The 17,091-nt window shown below is 43.0% G+C and overlaps 1 protein-coding gene across 1 annotated transcript in view; it reads left to right on the top strand.

The window, feature by feature from the left end:
• BRD10 (bromodomain containing 10) overlaps positions 1-16,108 on the top strand; it is a 119,068-nt gene extending 102,960 nt beyond the window's left edge. Inside the window, exon 8 of the mRNA XM_073542650.1 lies at positions 12,309-16,108. Coding sequence (XP_073398751.1) covers positions 12,309-15,523 — 3,215 coding nt within the window. The 3' untranslated portion in view covers positions 15,524-16,108. The remainder of the gene's footprint in view (positions 1-12,308) is intronic.
• The last annotated feature ends 983 nt before the right edge of the window (positions 16,109-17,091 follow it).

The raw sequence follows: 17,091 nt of genomic DNA, 5'->3' as shown, positions 1-17,091 counted from the left end.
TATGGGCACGGGACTATGGGATGGAGGATGTGTGATGGGTATATGGGCACTGGACTATGGGAAGGAGGATATGTATGACGGGTATATGGGCACGGGACTATGGGATGGCGGATATGTATGATGGGTATATGGGCACTCGACTATGGGATGGCGAATATGTATGATGGGTATATGGGCATGGGACTATGGGATGGAGGATTGGTATATGGGCACGGGCCTATGGGATGGAGGATGTGTGATTGGTATATGGGCACGGGACTGTGGGATAGAGGATAATTATAATTAGCGGCGGGCTCTTCAGCTAGTATAATATATATATATATATATATATATATATAATATACACACTAGCCTATGACGCTCTCGGGGTCCAGACGTGTGACTGTGCCAAATTTTTTGTCTGTAGCTGCGACGGTGCAGATGCCAATCCCGGACATACACACATGGAGCTTTATATATTACTAGCTGAAGAGCCCGGCACTGCCCGGGCATAGTAACTAACTGTGGTTAGTTATAGCAAATTATAATTATCCTCCATCCCATAGTCCTGTGCCCATATACCCATTACAAACATATCCACGATCCCATAGGCCCGTGCCAATATACCCATCATACATATCCTCCATCCCATAGTCCCATGACCATATACCCATCATACATATTCTCCATCCCATAGTCCCATGCCCATATACCCATCATATGTATCCTCCATCCCATAGTCCCGTGCCCATATACCCATCATACATATCCTCCATCCCATAGTCCAGTGCCCATATACCCATCACACATCCTCCATCCCATAGTCAACCATTATAATATCATAATGAGCGGTGGCAGGGCATGCAACCTATGATGACATCAGCGTCGCCATGGCAACCATTATGACATCATAATGAGGGGCGGGGCTTGATACACACACTTTTTCCCCATTATGTAGATAGGGGCAAAATAGTTTGGTGAATTGGAACACTCGGGGTTAAAATTTCGCCAACATAGCTTAGGACACTCTCGGGGTCCAGACGTGTGACTGTGCCAAATTTTGTGGCTGTAGCTGCGACGGTGCGGATGCCAATCCCGGACATACACACACACACACACACACACACATACATACATACATACACACACTTGAGCTGTATATATTAGATAACCGCTATCCAGTATGAGTCCAGTCTGGAGCACTGCCACAACATATGTAAGATCCCGGCCCCATCAGCCTGACAACGAGGGCATACATAAGTCTGTCTCAGTCCTGCCCTATATAGTCTTTCAGGGGTCCTGTACACTCTATGGAGCACATATGCACTGCTCAAAAAAATAAAGGGAACACTTAAACAACAGAATATGACTCCAAGTAAATCAAACTTCCGTGAAATCAAACTGTCCACTTAGGAAGCAACACTGATTGACTATCAATTTCCCATGCTGTTGTGCAAGTGGAATAGACAACAGATTGAAATTATTGGCAATTATTAAAACACCCTCAATAAAGGAGTTGTTCTGTAGGTGGGGACCACAAATCACATCTCGGTACCAATGCGCTTTCTGGCTGATGTTTTGGTCACTTTTGAATGTTGGTTGTGCTTTCACACTCGTGGTAACATGAGACGGACTCTACAACCCACACAAGTGGCTAAGCTAGAGACGCCGTGGAGAGCGATCTGCTGCCTGCAACATCCTTCAGCATGACCGGTTTGGCAGTGGGTCAGTAATGGTGTGGGGTGGCATTTCTTTAAAGGGCCACACAGCCCTCCATGTGCTCACCAGAGGTAGGCTGGCTACCATTAGGTACCAAGATGAGATCCTTAGACCCCTTGTGAGACCAGATGCTGGTGCGGTTCGCCCTGGGTTCATCCTAATGCAGGAAAATGCCAGACCTCATGTGGCTGGAGTGTGTCAGCAGTTCGTGCAAGATTAAGGCATTGTAGCCATGGTCTGGCCTGCCCGTTCTCCAGACCTGAATCCGATTGAGCAAATCTGGAACATCATGTCTTGTTCCATCGACCAACATCACGTTGCACCACAGACTGTCCAGGCGTTGGCGGATACTTTAGTCCAGATCTGGGAAGAGATCCCTCAGGAGACCATCCGCCGCCTCATCAGTAGCATGCCCAGGCGTTGTAGAGTAGGGAGGTCATACAGGCACGTGAAGGCCACACACAATACTGAGCATCTTTTCCTTGTCATGAGGCATTTCCACTGAAGTTGAATCAGCCTGTAATTTGATTTTCCACTTTGATTTTGAGTATCATTCCAAATCCAGACCTCCATGGGATATTCATTTTGATTTACATTGATAATTTGTCATGGTTTGAACAGGGTTCTTGCCCTGCACTCACAGGGTTAAGTGTTCGTGGCCTCTTTCTGGATCTGGGAGGGGTATTTATACTCACTCTTTACCAGGGTTCTCTGTCAGCTATACTGTTGTTCTGGTGTGTCTGACCACTGGTGTGCGTGTATTCTGCGTTGCTTGTTTGCTTCCCGTGTATGACCCGGCCTGTACCCTCACTCTGTACTCCGTCTCTCGCTTTGGTACTATTGTCTTTTTTGGTTCTGACCTCCTGGCTTGGCTATCGTTACTCCTGTTATAGTTTGTCCCTATTATACCGTCTATTGCTCGTTCTGGTTTTCTGACCTATTGCTACGTCCTGACTATCCATTCTGTCTAACCCTTTGGTACTGTATTGCTATCTTGTGCTTTGACCCTGGCTTCATCTGGTTTCTGTCTCTGTCTATGCCCCTTGGTAACATTGTCCTGTAGTTACCTTTCTAGGAGTTTCCCTGCAGCTCCTAGATCTGTGGAGCTTAGGCCACGCCCCCAGCAGTCATGTGCTTCAGGTCCTGATACTCTGAAGCACGCATCGTCACCGCTGCTGCCCTGCTCCACAGGTATCTTTGAGCACTGTTTTTGTACTCAGGACACCCGCACTGGCTCAGTGAGCAAGTGCAGTGCGGGGCTCCTGACATAATTATTATGTTTTATTGTTCTGAACACATTCCACTATGCAATGAATAAAAATTTGCAACTGGAATATTTAATTCAGAGATATCTAGGATGTGGTATTTTAGTGTTCCCTTTATTTTTTTGAGTAGTCTATTTGTGAGAATCTACCTGGCTTACTCTGTGACAATTGGGGTATGTATTCCATAATCGCCTCCCACTTATCCTCTTCTATCGGTCCCAATTCGTCTTCCCACTTCTCTTTAGCCTTGATTGGGTAATTGATTAAAAAGGTGTGCATTAAGTCCTTATAAATACCTTACATAACTCCTTTTGTTACTCCCATCACTACATACATAGTCCACCAATATGTCTTTTTGGACCTCATAGAAACCGTCTTAGGCTGGTTTCACATTTGCGTTAAAACAACGCTGCGCCCTGCGTCGTTAAGCCCCGCCCTGAGCCGGCTCCCTGCCCGCCCCATCCGGGATCACCGCCTACTTTCGCATTTGCATTTCGGCGCGCACGGCGCACCGTCAAAAGTGCGCAGCACGCTACTTTCACACTGGCAGCGCATGATCTGCGCACCCTATGCTAAAGATAGGGTGCGCCGATCGCATGCGTGCAAATGCGAAAGTAGGCGGTGATCCCGGATGGGGCGGGCAGGGAGCCGGCTCAGGGCGGGGCTTAACGACGCAGGGCGCAGCGTTGTTTTAACGCAAATGTGAAACCAGCCTTACTCTGTGCTGTGTAAGCGTGACAGAGCTGTCTATACTGGAATCTACAGATCTCAGATAACTCGTATTCCTCCTGTAGCTCCTCAAAAGTCACTAGTCCTCACAAGTCCTGTAATTGGGCCATGTATTGAATTCCTTTCCTAGTCCAGTTTTTAAATTCCCCCATTTTGTCAAACTCTGGCAGTTTTTCATTTAGCCATATAGGGGAATAATTAGTCAGGGCCTCCACTCCCCTAATCTTTTTAATCTCCTCTCACACAATGTGTACCAGGGCTAGAGTAGGACATGACACAGTTTCCTAAAACTACCTGCCTCCAGTCCTTTGAAACAATGAGTCTCTCCCCAGTACCCGAGTCAATATCCGCCACACCGAACCCGTGCCCTCTGTCTCTCTCCATCCCCTCAGCTGTTGGCCCTGAGCTGCTAGATAATAAATCCACAAGCTCAGGAGTATCAGCCCCCCCCTCATCTTTGGACCTCTGTAATATTTCCAGTCTAATCCTCGGTTGTTTTTTCCCCCACACAAGATCCCTAAATATAGAATTGATTGCACGGAACCACCGTTTAGGTAACCATATGGGGGCATTGTGCAGCACGTACAACACCTGGGGCATCAGCTCCATTTTAATCAGATTTGTCCTTCCTACTACTGATAGATGTAATCTACACCACGCCCCCACTTTGCTTCTGAACTTACCCAGTAGCGGGATGAGATTCAAGTCTATATAGCTCGAGAGCGGGAGCGATTACCTGCGTGCCCAGGTACTTGAACTGCTGCATAACCGCCAACCTACTACCATCCCCCTCTATCCTAAGGTCTTCATCACTTACCATCCACAGCTAGAATGTTGGATTTCTCCCAATTAATTACCAGGCATGACATAACCCCAAATCTCCCAAGGATGCTCATCACACCCCGCAAATACTCATCAGGGTCTTCCAGGAAAAGCAGCACATTATCTGCTTATAAAGCTATTTTGTCCTCATTAGGTCCATATTTAAACCCCCTGACCGAGGCTGCCTTTCTAATTGCTGCTCAAAGGGCTCCACTGCCAACGCAAAAAGCAGCGGAGACAGCGGACACCCCTGTCTGGTCCCCCTATGAAGAGCAAATTGTCTGGATGTCTGACCATTAACCCTGACCCTAGCAGTTGGGGATGTGTACAACAGCGGTATCCATGATATGTAGGTTAGTCCAAATCCCAAGCACTCCCAACACCTTTCAAAGATAGCTCCATTCAATACTGTTGAATGTTTTACGTGCATCCAATGACACTACAACCCCCGTTATACGACGGCAACTGCAGATTAAGGAAGAGTATATGTATATTTATTGCTGTAGACCTATTCGGCATAAATCTGGATTGATCGGGGTGAACAAGATCTTGCACCACACTCGTTAATCGTTTGGCCATAATTTTGGTCGAAATTTTTACAATCGCCATCAGCAGCGAAATGGTCCTGTAGGACTCTGCCAAACTCAGGGCTCTACTTTCCTTAGGGATGACCACTACCACAGCCTCCCTCATGGACAACAGCAGTGCACCACACTCCAAAGCCTCCTCGAAGACCACCTTTAATCTAGGTGCCACCATCTCAACCAACTTTTTATAAATCTCACCCGGGAGTCCGTCCGCCCCCGGAGCCCTATTATTTGTCATAGACATTATAGGTGTTTCATGCTCTTCCAGTCTCCTCCTGTCCCTCTCTGCAATCCTAGGGAGTCCCGCCACCCCAAGAAACCCTTCCATCTCTGCTGACGACGCTCCTGACTCAGAAGAATATAGCTGCTCATAAAACCATCTAAAATCTTCCAGTATATCCTCCGTATCCACCACCTCCATCCCCTCTTCCGTCTTCAGCTTGTATACAAATGAGGATTCCCTCTGTGCTGCCACCACTACTGATAGTAAATGCCCCACCCTTTCACCCTCATCATACAATTGTGCCTTCTGGAACGCTCTTTTCCTCTCTACTAGGTTTTATATATAGTTTGTTGACTCCCTCCTGAGCTTCTTTGAGCCCATACTGACTCTCCACTGATGGGTTCACTATCAGTTCCCTTTCCGCCCTTTCTAAAACCTCCATCACTGCCATGTCTTCCAATCTAGTTTTAGACTTGCATCTAGAAATTTCTTGAAACAGTCGACCCCTCAAATATGCCTTCATGGCATCCCACACCACTCGCCTGTCAGCACTACCTTCATTGATCTGCCAATATTCGTCTAACTCCCCCTTTATTGCTTCCATATTAATATGTTCCAGTCCCCTGTCTAGACCTCTCCCCGTCTTTTCAATAAGTAGGTCCATAGGTTTATGGTCCGTGATCACTCTCGGAAGATATTCCACTCCACAAATCAATTGTGCCAGATCGATGAGTAGTAGAGTAGCAGGAGTAACATACCACATCCTCATTCCTTACCCTCCACAGGTCCACCATTCCAGGCTCTTTCACATAGTTCCCAAATTATGTCAATTTCCTGCCCCCTTTTCCTATTCCCTGTTTATGCCTATCCCATCACATTATTAAAATCGCCAATAATTAATAACGGTAGTCCTGCACCACTTTTGTACAACTCTATCACCTCCTGGATTCCCCCCCCCCCGGGTACGGAGGTTGTATGTACATGGCCACTATACATGGCAATCTATATATACAGTGGGGAAAAAAGTATTTAGTCAGTCAGCAATAGTGCAAGTTCCACCACTTAAAAAGATGAGAGGCGTCTGTAATTTACATCATAGGTAGACCTCAACTATGGGAGACAAACTGAGAAAAAAAAATCCAGAAAATCACATTGTCTGTTTTTTTTTTCATTTTATTTGCATATTATGGTGGAAAATAAGTATTTGGTCAGAAACAAAATTTCATCTCAATACTTTGTGATATATCCTTTGTTGGCAATGACAGAGGTCAAACGTTTTCTGTAAGTCTTCACAAGGTTGCCACACACTGTTGTTGGTATGTTGGCCCATTCCTCCATGCAGATCTCCTCTAGAGCAGTGATGTTTTTGGCTTTTCGCTTGGCAACACGGACTTTCAACTCCCTCCAAAGGTTTTCTATAGGGTTGAGATCTGGAGACTGGCTAGGCCACTCCAGGACCTTGAAATGCTTCTTACGAAGCCACTCCTTCGTTGCCCTGGCGGTGTGCTTTGGATCATTGTCATGTTGAAAGACCCAGCCACGTTTCATCTTCAATGCCCTTGCTGATGGAAGGAGGTTTGCACTCAAAATCTCACGATACATGGCCCCATTCATTCTTTCATGTACCCGGATCAGTCGTCCTGGCCCCTTTGCAGAGAAACAGCCCCAAAGCATGATGTTTCCACCACCATGCTTTACAGTAGTTATGGTGTTTGATGGATGCAACTCAGTATTCTTTTTCCTCCAAACACGACAAGTTGTGTTTCTACCAAACAGTTCCAGTTTGGTTTCATCAGACCATAGGACATTCTCCCAAAACTCCTCTGGATCATCCAAATGCTCTCTAGCAAACTTCAGATGGGCCCGGACATGTACAGACTTAAGCAGTGGGACACGTCTGGCACTGCAGGATCTGAGTCCATGGTGGCGTAGTGTGTTACTTATGGTAGGCCTTGTTACATTGGTCCCAGCTCTCTGCAGTTCATTCACTAGGTCCCCCCGCGTGGTTCTGGGATTTTTGCTCACCGTTCTTGTGATCATTCTGACCCCACGGGGTGGGATTTTGCGTGGAGCACCAGATCGAGGGAGATTATCAGTGGTCTTGTATGTCTTCCATTTTCTAATTATTGCTCCCACAGTTGATTTCTTCACTCCAAGCTGGTTGGCTATTGCAGATTCAGTCTTCCCAGCCTGGTGCAGGGCTACAATTTTGTTTCTGGTGTCCTTTGACAGCTCTTTGGTCTTCACCATAGTGGAGTTTGGAGTCAGACTGTTTGAGGGTGTGCACAGGTGTCTTTTTATACTGATAACAAGTTTAAACAGGTGCCATTACTACAGGTAATGAGTGGAGGAAAGAGGAGACTCTTAAAGAAGAAGTTACAGGTCTGTGAGAGCCAGAAATCTTGATTGCTTGTTTCTGACCAAATACTTATTTTCCACCATAATATGCAAATAAAATGAAAAAAAAACAGACAATGTGATTTTCTGGATTTTTTTTTCTCAGTTTGTCTCCCATAGTTGAGGTCTACCTATGATGTAAATTACAGACGCCTCTCAACTTTTTAAGTGGTGCAACTTGCACTATTGCTGACTGACTAAATACTTTTTTTCCCCACTGTATATCAAACTGAGTGTATGTATGTGTGTATCAAGCCATGCCCACTCCACATATGAGCAACAATTTTCCTTGTAGACAGTTGTGGTAACTGAGGCCTGTTATTCTTATAATTTCAATGGTGTTATCGTCCTTCTGTAAAGCTGGAAATAAAACCATTTATTACCATGCCGACACAGACCACCCTCTGACACAGACTGCAGGGGAAGCCCAGTATCACACAGGATAGGATTAGATACAGATACACCGGTCAGCAGACAGTATCACACAGGACAGGATTAGATACACAGTTTAGCAGACTGTAGCACACAGGATAGGATTAAATACACAGCTCAGCAGACAGTAACACAGAATATGATTAGATACGCAGCACAGCAGACAGTATCACACAGGACAGGATTAGATTCACAGCTCAGCAGACTCACAGGATAGGATTAGATACACAGGTCAGCAGACATTATCACACAGAATAGGATTAGATACACGGCTCAGCGGACTGTATCACACGAGAGGATTAGATACACGGCTCAGCAGACTGTATCACACAGGATAGGATTAGATACACGGCTCAGCAGATTGTATCACACAGGATAGGATTAGATACACAGCTCAGCAACTGAATGTGCCAAAGGAGAAGACATTTTCATTCCAAAAATTCTTCTCATTCCATCTGATTTGCCTTTTGATTTTAAATGCCTCCAGTTTCCAGTTCAACTGGCATTTGCAATGTCCGTTAAGAATGCTCCGGGACAGTGCTTGAAAGCAGTAGGGATTGATTTGCAATCTCCATGCTTTTCTCATGGTCAACTTTATGTGGCTTGTTCAAGAGTTGGAACTGCCAAAAATCTGTTCATGTTTGCACCAAAAGTAAAAAACAAAAATGTTGTTTATCAAAAGGCTCTTGAATGCAGTGTAAATAAAATACTATCAATACTTAGGTAATCATTTAGTTAATTTGTGTTACAAATCTGCAATGTTTGAATATATGATGTGAAATGTTTTTATGTGCAATATAATCATTATAAATTGTTATAACTTACCACAGTTACTATGCCCGGGCAACGCCTGGCTCTTCAGCTAGTTGTTCATAAATTTTACAGATTACAAAAATGTATTGGCCTTCACTGTCAAAATGGCTTTCAATTTCCTCAAAGGGTGTGGACGCTCCCATCAACAACGAGACCCCGCCTGGCATATGAACAGTACGTGGAGTGATATGCCCTCCCGATCCATCTTCCCTTCAACACCTTCTCCTTAATCAAATGTGTCTCTTGACGGCATATCCCATCCGGTCCCTCCATCCTAATATAGTCCATAATCGCCGCTCTTCATGCTTTTTCAGACAATCCCCTCACATTCCAATTAAGAATTTTAATCTTATCACCCACCATATTTCCCTATATGTATACATTCCCAATCCTGTAGAGGACAGTATTTCTCCCAAGAACCTCTAGAACCAACCCATAACCTGAAGGGCCCCCCCCTTCCTCCCCTCTGTTGATAAACATAATAAACCATTACCAAAGACTCCCAATGTGTTTCTCCCCTCTAAACCAGAGAGTGGGTAACTCTATACCTAGCAAACGATATCTTAAAACCGTGAATTACTTTCAATTTCTCCACTTATGTGCGATCATCTACAGTCCCTCCATTGTCCATAATAGCTAGAACGCAGGTACAAAGAGACTCTTATGTAACAGCACCATCCGTCTTTCCTCCTTCACAAGCGTACGGCCCGCCAAGTCTATCAGCACGTCTTCTCACTTCTCCCTTCCTTTACTATCTCTGATCCTTTTCTCGTTCAAGTCTAGCCACTTGGTGGCCTCCTCCGGAGTTGGAAAAAAAATGTGCAGATCCAACCCTGAGCTTAGCAGGATACAAAGTAGAGTACGTCAGTTCCATATCTCTCAACCTATTATTCACCCCACCATACCGTATTCTTTGTCTCTGAACCTCAGCTGAGTAGTCGGGGTATATGGACAATGTTTGGCCGTTATACTCATATCCTTAGCCGTTCTTGCCTTTCATAGGATAATGTTTATCCCTATAGTTAAGGATCCTGGTCAGGATGCTACGGAGGAAGGAACCTGGACGGAGGGGTTTCATGGGAACACGGTGTGCTCTCTCCACTGCAAACAGCTTGGTCAGATTGTTAGCGCCAATTATATTGTGGAGCCAGTCCTCAACAAATGCTGTAGGATCAGTCCCTTCTGCCTTTTCAGGGAAGCCCACCAACTGCACATTATTCCGCCTGGAGCGATTTTCTAAATCGTCGTTTTTATCAGCCAGAATGGCACACCGCTGCAGGCATTGAGTGTGGGACTTCTGCAGCTTAGAAAGTTGGTCCTCCAGTGTGCTCACTCTTCTTCCACCACCCCCACTCTAGTATCACCCTTATTAATGGCTGCCTTCAAATTGATCATTTCCTCCTTTATACCGTCCACTCTGTTTGTAAGGGTAGTTAGTGCAGTTTTGCAAAACTTAACCAGATCATAAATGTCTCTCATTGTGGGCTTCCTTACTTACGGGCTCCTCAGAAGTCTCCTGCATCACGCTTTCCCGCAACTGCCTTCTCTCCGCTCCCTCTGGCCCCTCCTGTGATGCATAGTCCTCCAGATCTTCTCCATCCAATCTCCTCACCCCCTTCGGCTATCTCCTGTGCTGCTCCGTCCACCCATGCAAATCTTTCAAGTTTAGCAGCAATTTCAAGCCGCTTTATGTATGCTGCATTACCTGCACCAGATTTCTCCACTGCCTCCACACTGTCGGCACCATCATAGACCTGTGTCCTGCTCCCTCGTCCCTCTGCCTTTTTCTCACCATTGCCGCAGTCCTCAGTTACACCGTACGTCAGGGCCAGTTCCTGCGATCTTCTGCCACCGGTATAGGGCGGTACCGGTACCCTGGTGGCACTTTTAACCAGATAAAGTCAGGATTACAGCGGATGAGTCCTGAAAGCAGTCTGCTCACATGGAGTGCTAGGCCACGCCCCCAATCCACATTTTCCTTAATGTATAAATGAGTTGTTAAGCTCTCTGGGATGAACATAGATATCCTAGAGTCTGGCTCTAGAGCTTATTTTATATGAAACTGGCTGTTACCAGTGTTAGACATGTAGATCAGGAGAGCAGGCTCTCAATAATTACATGTCTCACACTGGTAAAGCCACCTTTCATATAAAATATGCCCTGGATGCAGATTCTCATTCAGATCCGTGTCCAGCTCCAGAGATCGTAACAGCTCACTTACATATTTAAAAAAAAAAAAAAGCCTGTATTTCTATGGAATAAAACATCAGATTGCAGATATCGAAGTATAATTTTATTCAACTTTCTATGACCTGCATGAGCATGTAGATGGCTTAATAGGTTTGATCCTACTGATAAATTCCCTTTACTACGAGATGGATATAACCTTTCTGTACAAAACCAAAAAAATCTAGTTAAATTAAGCTTTACTTTTTCACACTGCCCGCTGAGCAGTCACAATAAAATAACACTTTCAGGTTTTGTGCGGATCACTCTTCAGTTTTTGCTCTGTACATTGGGGTCATGGTATGCAGTCAAAATTATAATCTATCCAGAGGCTGCTTTGATAACCATGTAAAGAGCATGAAACACAAAATATTCTACCAGAAAATAAACAGATTAAAAAACAAGCTTACTTTTATTATACATAAATTTTCTTATTAACGTTTGTCTATAAGATACTGTACCCTTTTCCTGTTACTTGGCGCATGTTTTTATGATAAAACATTGCAATACCTACATGATTTACTGCAAACGGGTATTTCCCTGAGCTTATGGCACTTTGAAGAGTTGTCCTAAAGTAAGAGATTAAACTGTAAGATGTGTGATGTTTTACATAATGTATTTGAATATCTGTAATATAGTAAATGTGGCTTAAATGCAATTCAGATTCAGTGATTTCTATATCTTGACCCAGCAGCGTGGGGTTTTTTTTATACAATATGCAATAACTTTCGAGACCCTATTTTGCAATACACATCATTCTGTTGTCTAAGGTGATGAAATTCTGTGAAAGGCCAAGCAAGTCCTCTCTATGAAAGTCAATGAAATGGCTAAGAAGCTTTACTTGCCTGTTTCTGTGTCTCAAATAAAGAATATCAAATAAAACATGGAACAAGCTCCTCCTCATCTTAGTGATTGCAAAATGATGACATGGGGTGACCATTTTCTTAGAGGTGGGAGGTGACAGAGGTGGAGCCACAGAAATAAATGTTATTTTTGCATCAATACCTCTAAGATTTGGCAGTTACTTCTAAATATACATAATCTGTATTCCGGATAAACATATAAAATGGAGTAATATGCATTGATTTTGTTTTTTTATATTTATTTGTTTTACAGAGAAGCTAGTGGATTCAGTGATTGGAAAAGACAAGATGGCTAGGCAAGAGTCTCCTTTAAAAGAATTGCCAGAAAGAAGCTGTAAACGTCTGAATAGACAGTATATTTACCCAGATAATGAAGAAAAAGTCACCTGCCAACAGAAAAGAATAAAATTAGGCACTCTTGAAATCTCTGGTTCCTCCTTGGAAGGCAGGGACCGAATAACATGCTTAGAAAACCAGCAGCAAAATCAACTGGATGCTGCAGAAATAAGAGCGGATGTCATGTATGCTTCACCCCTAGATGCAGTCAGAAGGAGCAACCCAATACAGGCTTTGCTAGCCAAAAATCTTGGGAACAAAGTGACCTTAACTAGCCAACTTGCACAGTCTGTTAACAAACCCATTTCTCAAAATGTTCAAAACTTATTCCCGTTACAGTCTGCATTGCCTTGTCAGAATTCTTTAAAACCTCCATTGCAGATGATGTACAAGCTCCCAGATGGACACTGTGTCCCTGTTCTACAGAACTCTCCTGTTAATATTCAGGTGCAACCTGTAGTAGATAATACAACGCGAGAGAAACTAATGCAACCGGTTCTTCTTCTGCCTAAAAACCTAATTATCCAGCAAAAAGATGAAACGTTATCCAGACGTAATAACCACCATGCCCAGCCAGATGCATCTGACAACAATATGAAGTCTGCTGTTTTTCCACCAATTTCTACTTCTGTAGGTTATATAAATGCAGAGAAAACTGCACAACTTGTCACAGAAATTAACAAAAGTACATTACATTCCACATGCTCAACTGGTGTTGTTTCCCAACCAGCTATACCATTTGCTTGTAGTTCCACAGTATCACCCTGTGAAATAAATAAAAGTAATACTTCCATTTTGACAGCTAATTTGCCTATATCAGTGCCACCATCTGTAAGGTCACCACCAGTTCATTCTGACTCTGGAGATGTGCCACCAAATATAAGCAAAGCAGTTATGGCTAGACACATAGTAAATGTATCCAGCGCATCACAGACAGATATACCTGAAGCTAAACAGGAATTAAAAACTGTATGCATTAGAGATTCACAGTCAATTCTTGTAAGAACAAGGGGTGGCAATACTGGACTTGTGAAAGTGCAGCCAAGCCAAGAACAAGTTACTCCAGTATCAAACTCCTTATTTACTTTCACCCAACAGCTTCAGTCATTCTTGGTCTCAAGATCTAAAACCTCTGCTTCTTCCAATATTACGCCAGTACCTCAATCTTCTGGCCTGCAGACTTCATCAGCTTTTGGTGACAGAAGTCATCTGACAGAAATAAACACTACGTCAACACCAGTCCAGTATCCTAGTTCAAGGATATGTAAAACTACAGAAAAGTCCATGCAATATTCTAATATAGTTAACACTGTTCATCGGCCTACAGTTTCCCAAGCCACGACAAATATTGCTTTAAGTATTCCTTCTTATAGCAGTGATGAACAGTGTGGTAGTGCTATAAACAAGATCACAGACCTAAAACGATCAGAAAGTAGTCTTTCTGATGTCCAGCCTGACACTACTACTTCAAAGGGTGATTTATGTAGCAGATCTTCCCTCCATAAGGTTCTGCTGATTACTCCCCCTCCTATTCTCGCATCTCCAAATACTCCAAAAATAGGCATGCTTACAACATCGGCAGTAACACCACAAAAATTTGTTTTTATAAACACTCAAGTTCCAACTAGTTCATCAAGCACAAATGTTGCACTGCAAAGCTCAAAACTGTCTTCTCCCAATATTATTGGCAAAACCTATGTCAAGCCAGCTGAGTCTTCACAAATTATTTTAGTACCTTCCACCATTACTTCATCAATAAAGACAAGTTCTGCACCAATTGTGTCTCAAGTGAAGGATGTAAAGATTGGGTTAACCATAGGACAGACCACTGTCAATTCCCCTAGTGGTATGAAAAATATCCTACCTATTATTTTACAAAAGACATTGGGCAAGGGAGTTGACAATACTCATAAAGACTTTGCTGATTCTTCAGTAGAGAATTTTAACTTAAAAGGGCAAAATGGACAAGTTACAAGTTCAAACCATTTACATACTGTGTTTGTTACAAAGTCTGCTGAAAAAAGTACTGTGGTTGGCACAGCAAAGCCAGGCACAACTCCGTCTAGTAGAAGAGACTTGTCAAAGTCTTTACCACCTTTTTTGTGCCCCTCGAATGGAGGGAGTATTGTAGCATTATCAACTGTGAAAACTGGACATCTTTCATCATCAGTTTTACTGTCAACACAAATGACTGGACAAGTAAAACATGCATTATCTTCTTTGCAAATACCTGTAGCAACCACTTGTCTAGAGGAGAGTTCACACCTAAAAACTCCAATGACAGGCACATCTCCGCTAGTAAGTAAGGAACGAATGGAGAAAACTCAATATAGCTCTGAAATGTTTCCTAAAATTCTGTCAACAAATGCCATCAAGCCACAGGTGGTATTGAAGTCTCCTTTAATTCCTCCTTTATGTAAAGCCAGCTCTGTCGACTCTTCCTATCAAGCTCTCCCGCCATTTTCATCCACTACTGTCACCAAGTTAAAGCCCCAGTTGAATGACTGTTCCCATCAGAAATTGGTTATTAATACTAGCACGCCATTGGTACCTGGAACTCAGATTACTATTAATGGTGCACGTTTGATTGTTCCTCCTCAAGGTCTTGGGGCAGGAAGTCATGTTCTGCTTTTATCCTCAAATGCTAAACAAGGATCTCTAATTGGCAGTAGTGTGCAAACATGTCATTCTCTGCTGAATAACACCACAGTGCAACAGCCTCTAAAGCAAAATATGGCACCAGTGCCGACGTCAGAACAACCCTTAAATATGTATTCTGTGGCCGCTCCTAAATTGCTACCTTCTGTACAGAATACGACTCGGTATGTAAATATGACATCTAAAGTTGTGTCTCCATGTCCTGTATCTTCAGTCGAAAGGATTTCAACATGTCCTGCGTTAACCACTGTACCTCAACCTTGCATCGTTCCTTGCAAACTCCAGGTCAGCTACCCACAACCAAGTAATGTAATGCAATCACCTAAAAGTGTATCTGTCAAGGAGCAAATTATTTCAAGTGTGAGTGAATCCTCTGCCAATCCAGTACCTGCTTCAGAGAACAAAATGACAGGCTGTGCCTCTTTTCTCAATCAGTCTTCTTCACCAGAAAAGCGGCACACTGTAGCATCCTAAATGAGATTATATGATGAAAAGGTAGATATTGTGGCACTTAATGAAATGATAAACTGATAAAGATTTGTTAAATGTTTCACATGCACTTCATCAAGTACGGTTTACGCAGTTATCTTACTGGTTGTAGTTTTATTTTTGGGTTTTTTTTATTCCTTTTTTTTCTAGGTTCACATAAGTAGAGCAGAGGGGTGGCATCTGCTTTAAGTGAATGATGATTCACTTTGATCAGCCAGTATAGTTTGCCATTGATAGTCTAGCTATTTGCACTTCTATTTGAATATTTTTGCAGTTTATCTAGAACAGTATTTGTCTTTCTACAGTTGTAATAAAAAAAATCATTTTTGTTTGAGGAGGGGGGGGAAATATTTATGTATTCAAAGGGTCTTAGCAAAATTGTAAACTTGTACATATTCTTTACCCTTAACATTCTTTACTAAATATTCTTTATGAAGAATATTGTCTTATTTATGTTTTGTTTACATAATGTATATAGTTTTTTAAGTATTTTAGTATTTTTCAGAAGTGTACTGTTTAGCATTAATGCAGACTAGTCTGCAAGTAGAAAATAAAAGTTATGCAATCATTCTTACTGTATGATTTCTTGAAAATAAGAATTTTTAATGAGATCATAATATATACCTAGCAGAAGCCAGGTTGCATACTGTATGTTGAAAACTTTTGTGCTAAAAAGTGAAAAGTTATTGTCTGGAAGACCAAGGCTGGGGCTACACTATTTGTCAAGCAACAGTAATTTTTAAAATAGTCATGCCACAAACATCTGTACAACTTTTCTATGACTTGCTGGCACATTGACCATTTTAGAGCCCTTATTTAGCTATATAATTGCTTAGCAGCAACATGTGACTTGTTGCTTGTGGCTTGCGTTAAAACCTAAGGGTGTTTTCACATTGTGTTCTGTGTCCCTGTCGGAGCATACATCTAAACCCCCCTGCAAAAGTTGATCTGGACGTATGGGCTGACAGGGCCATAGACTGTAATGGTGACGGCAGAGCGAGCCTGTGCTCTGCTGTGCATCATTTTTAGGAGTGTATGCCTACAGGAGGTGGACACCATACAGTCTACTACTTCTGAATGACCACCTCCTGTAGGCATACACTCTCAAAAAATGATGCACGACAGAGCGCATATTTGTACTGCTGTCACCATTACAGTCTATGGCCCCATCTGCCCATGCGTCCGGACCCCATTTTGCTCGGGATTTCAGACGTATACCCCAACAGGGACACAACGCAATGTGAAAGCACCCTAAGACAAGTGAGTCATTTATGACTTGAAACAGAATATCCAACTCAATTTGAAACATTTGTGACTGTCACAGTTGTGGTAAGTCGCAGGCCGCAATGCAACACCATAGGAAATAATGCAGTACTGCAGCAAATGTCGTTGTGCAGCTCCAACTTTAATTTTTATTTCACCAATCAATAGTGCACCTGAAAATAAGCAACTTTGTACTTTATCTTATCAGAAAAATTTGCTCATTTCTCTGTCAAAGTTCATCAGTCATTATTAACCCCTTAATCCCATATGACGTACTATCCCATCCACGT

This window comes from Dendrobates tinctorius, unplaced genomic scaffold, assembly GCF_039654945.1.
Source record: "Dendrobates tinctorius isolate UK_male_01 unplaced genomic scaffold, ASM3965494v1 ptg000128l, whole genome shotgun sequence".
Classification (NCBI taxonomy): domain Eukaryota; kingdom Metazoa; phylum Chordata; class Amphibia; order Anura; family Dendrobatidae; genus Dendrobates; species Dendrobates tinctorius.
This window is presented reverse-complemented; position numbering and strand designations above follow the sequence as displayed.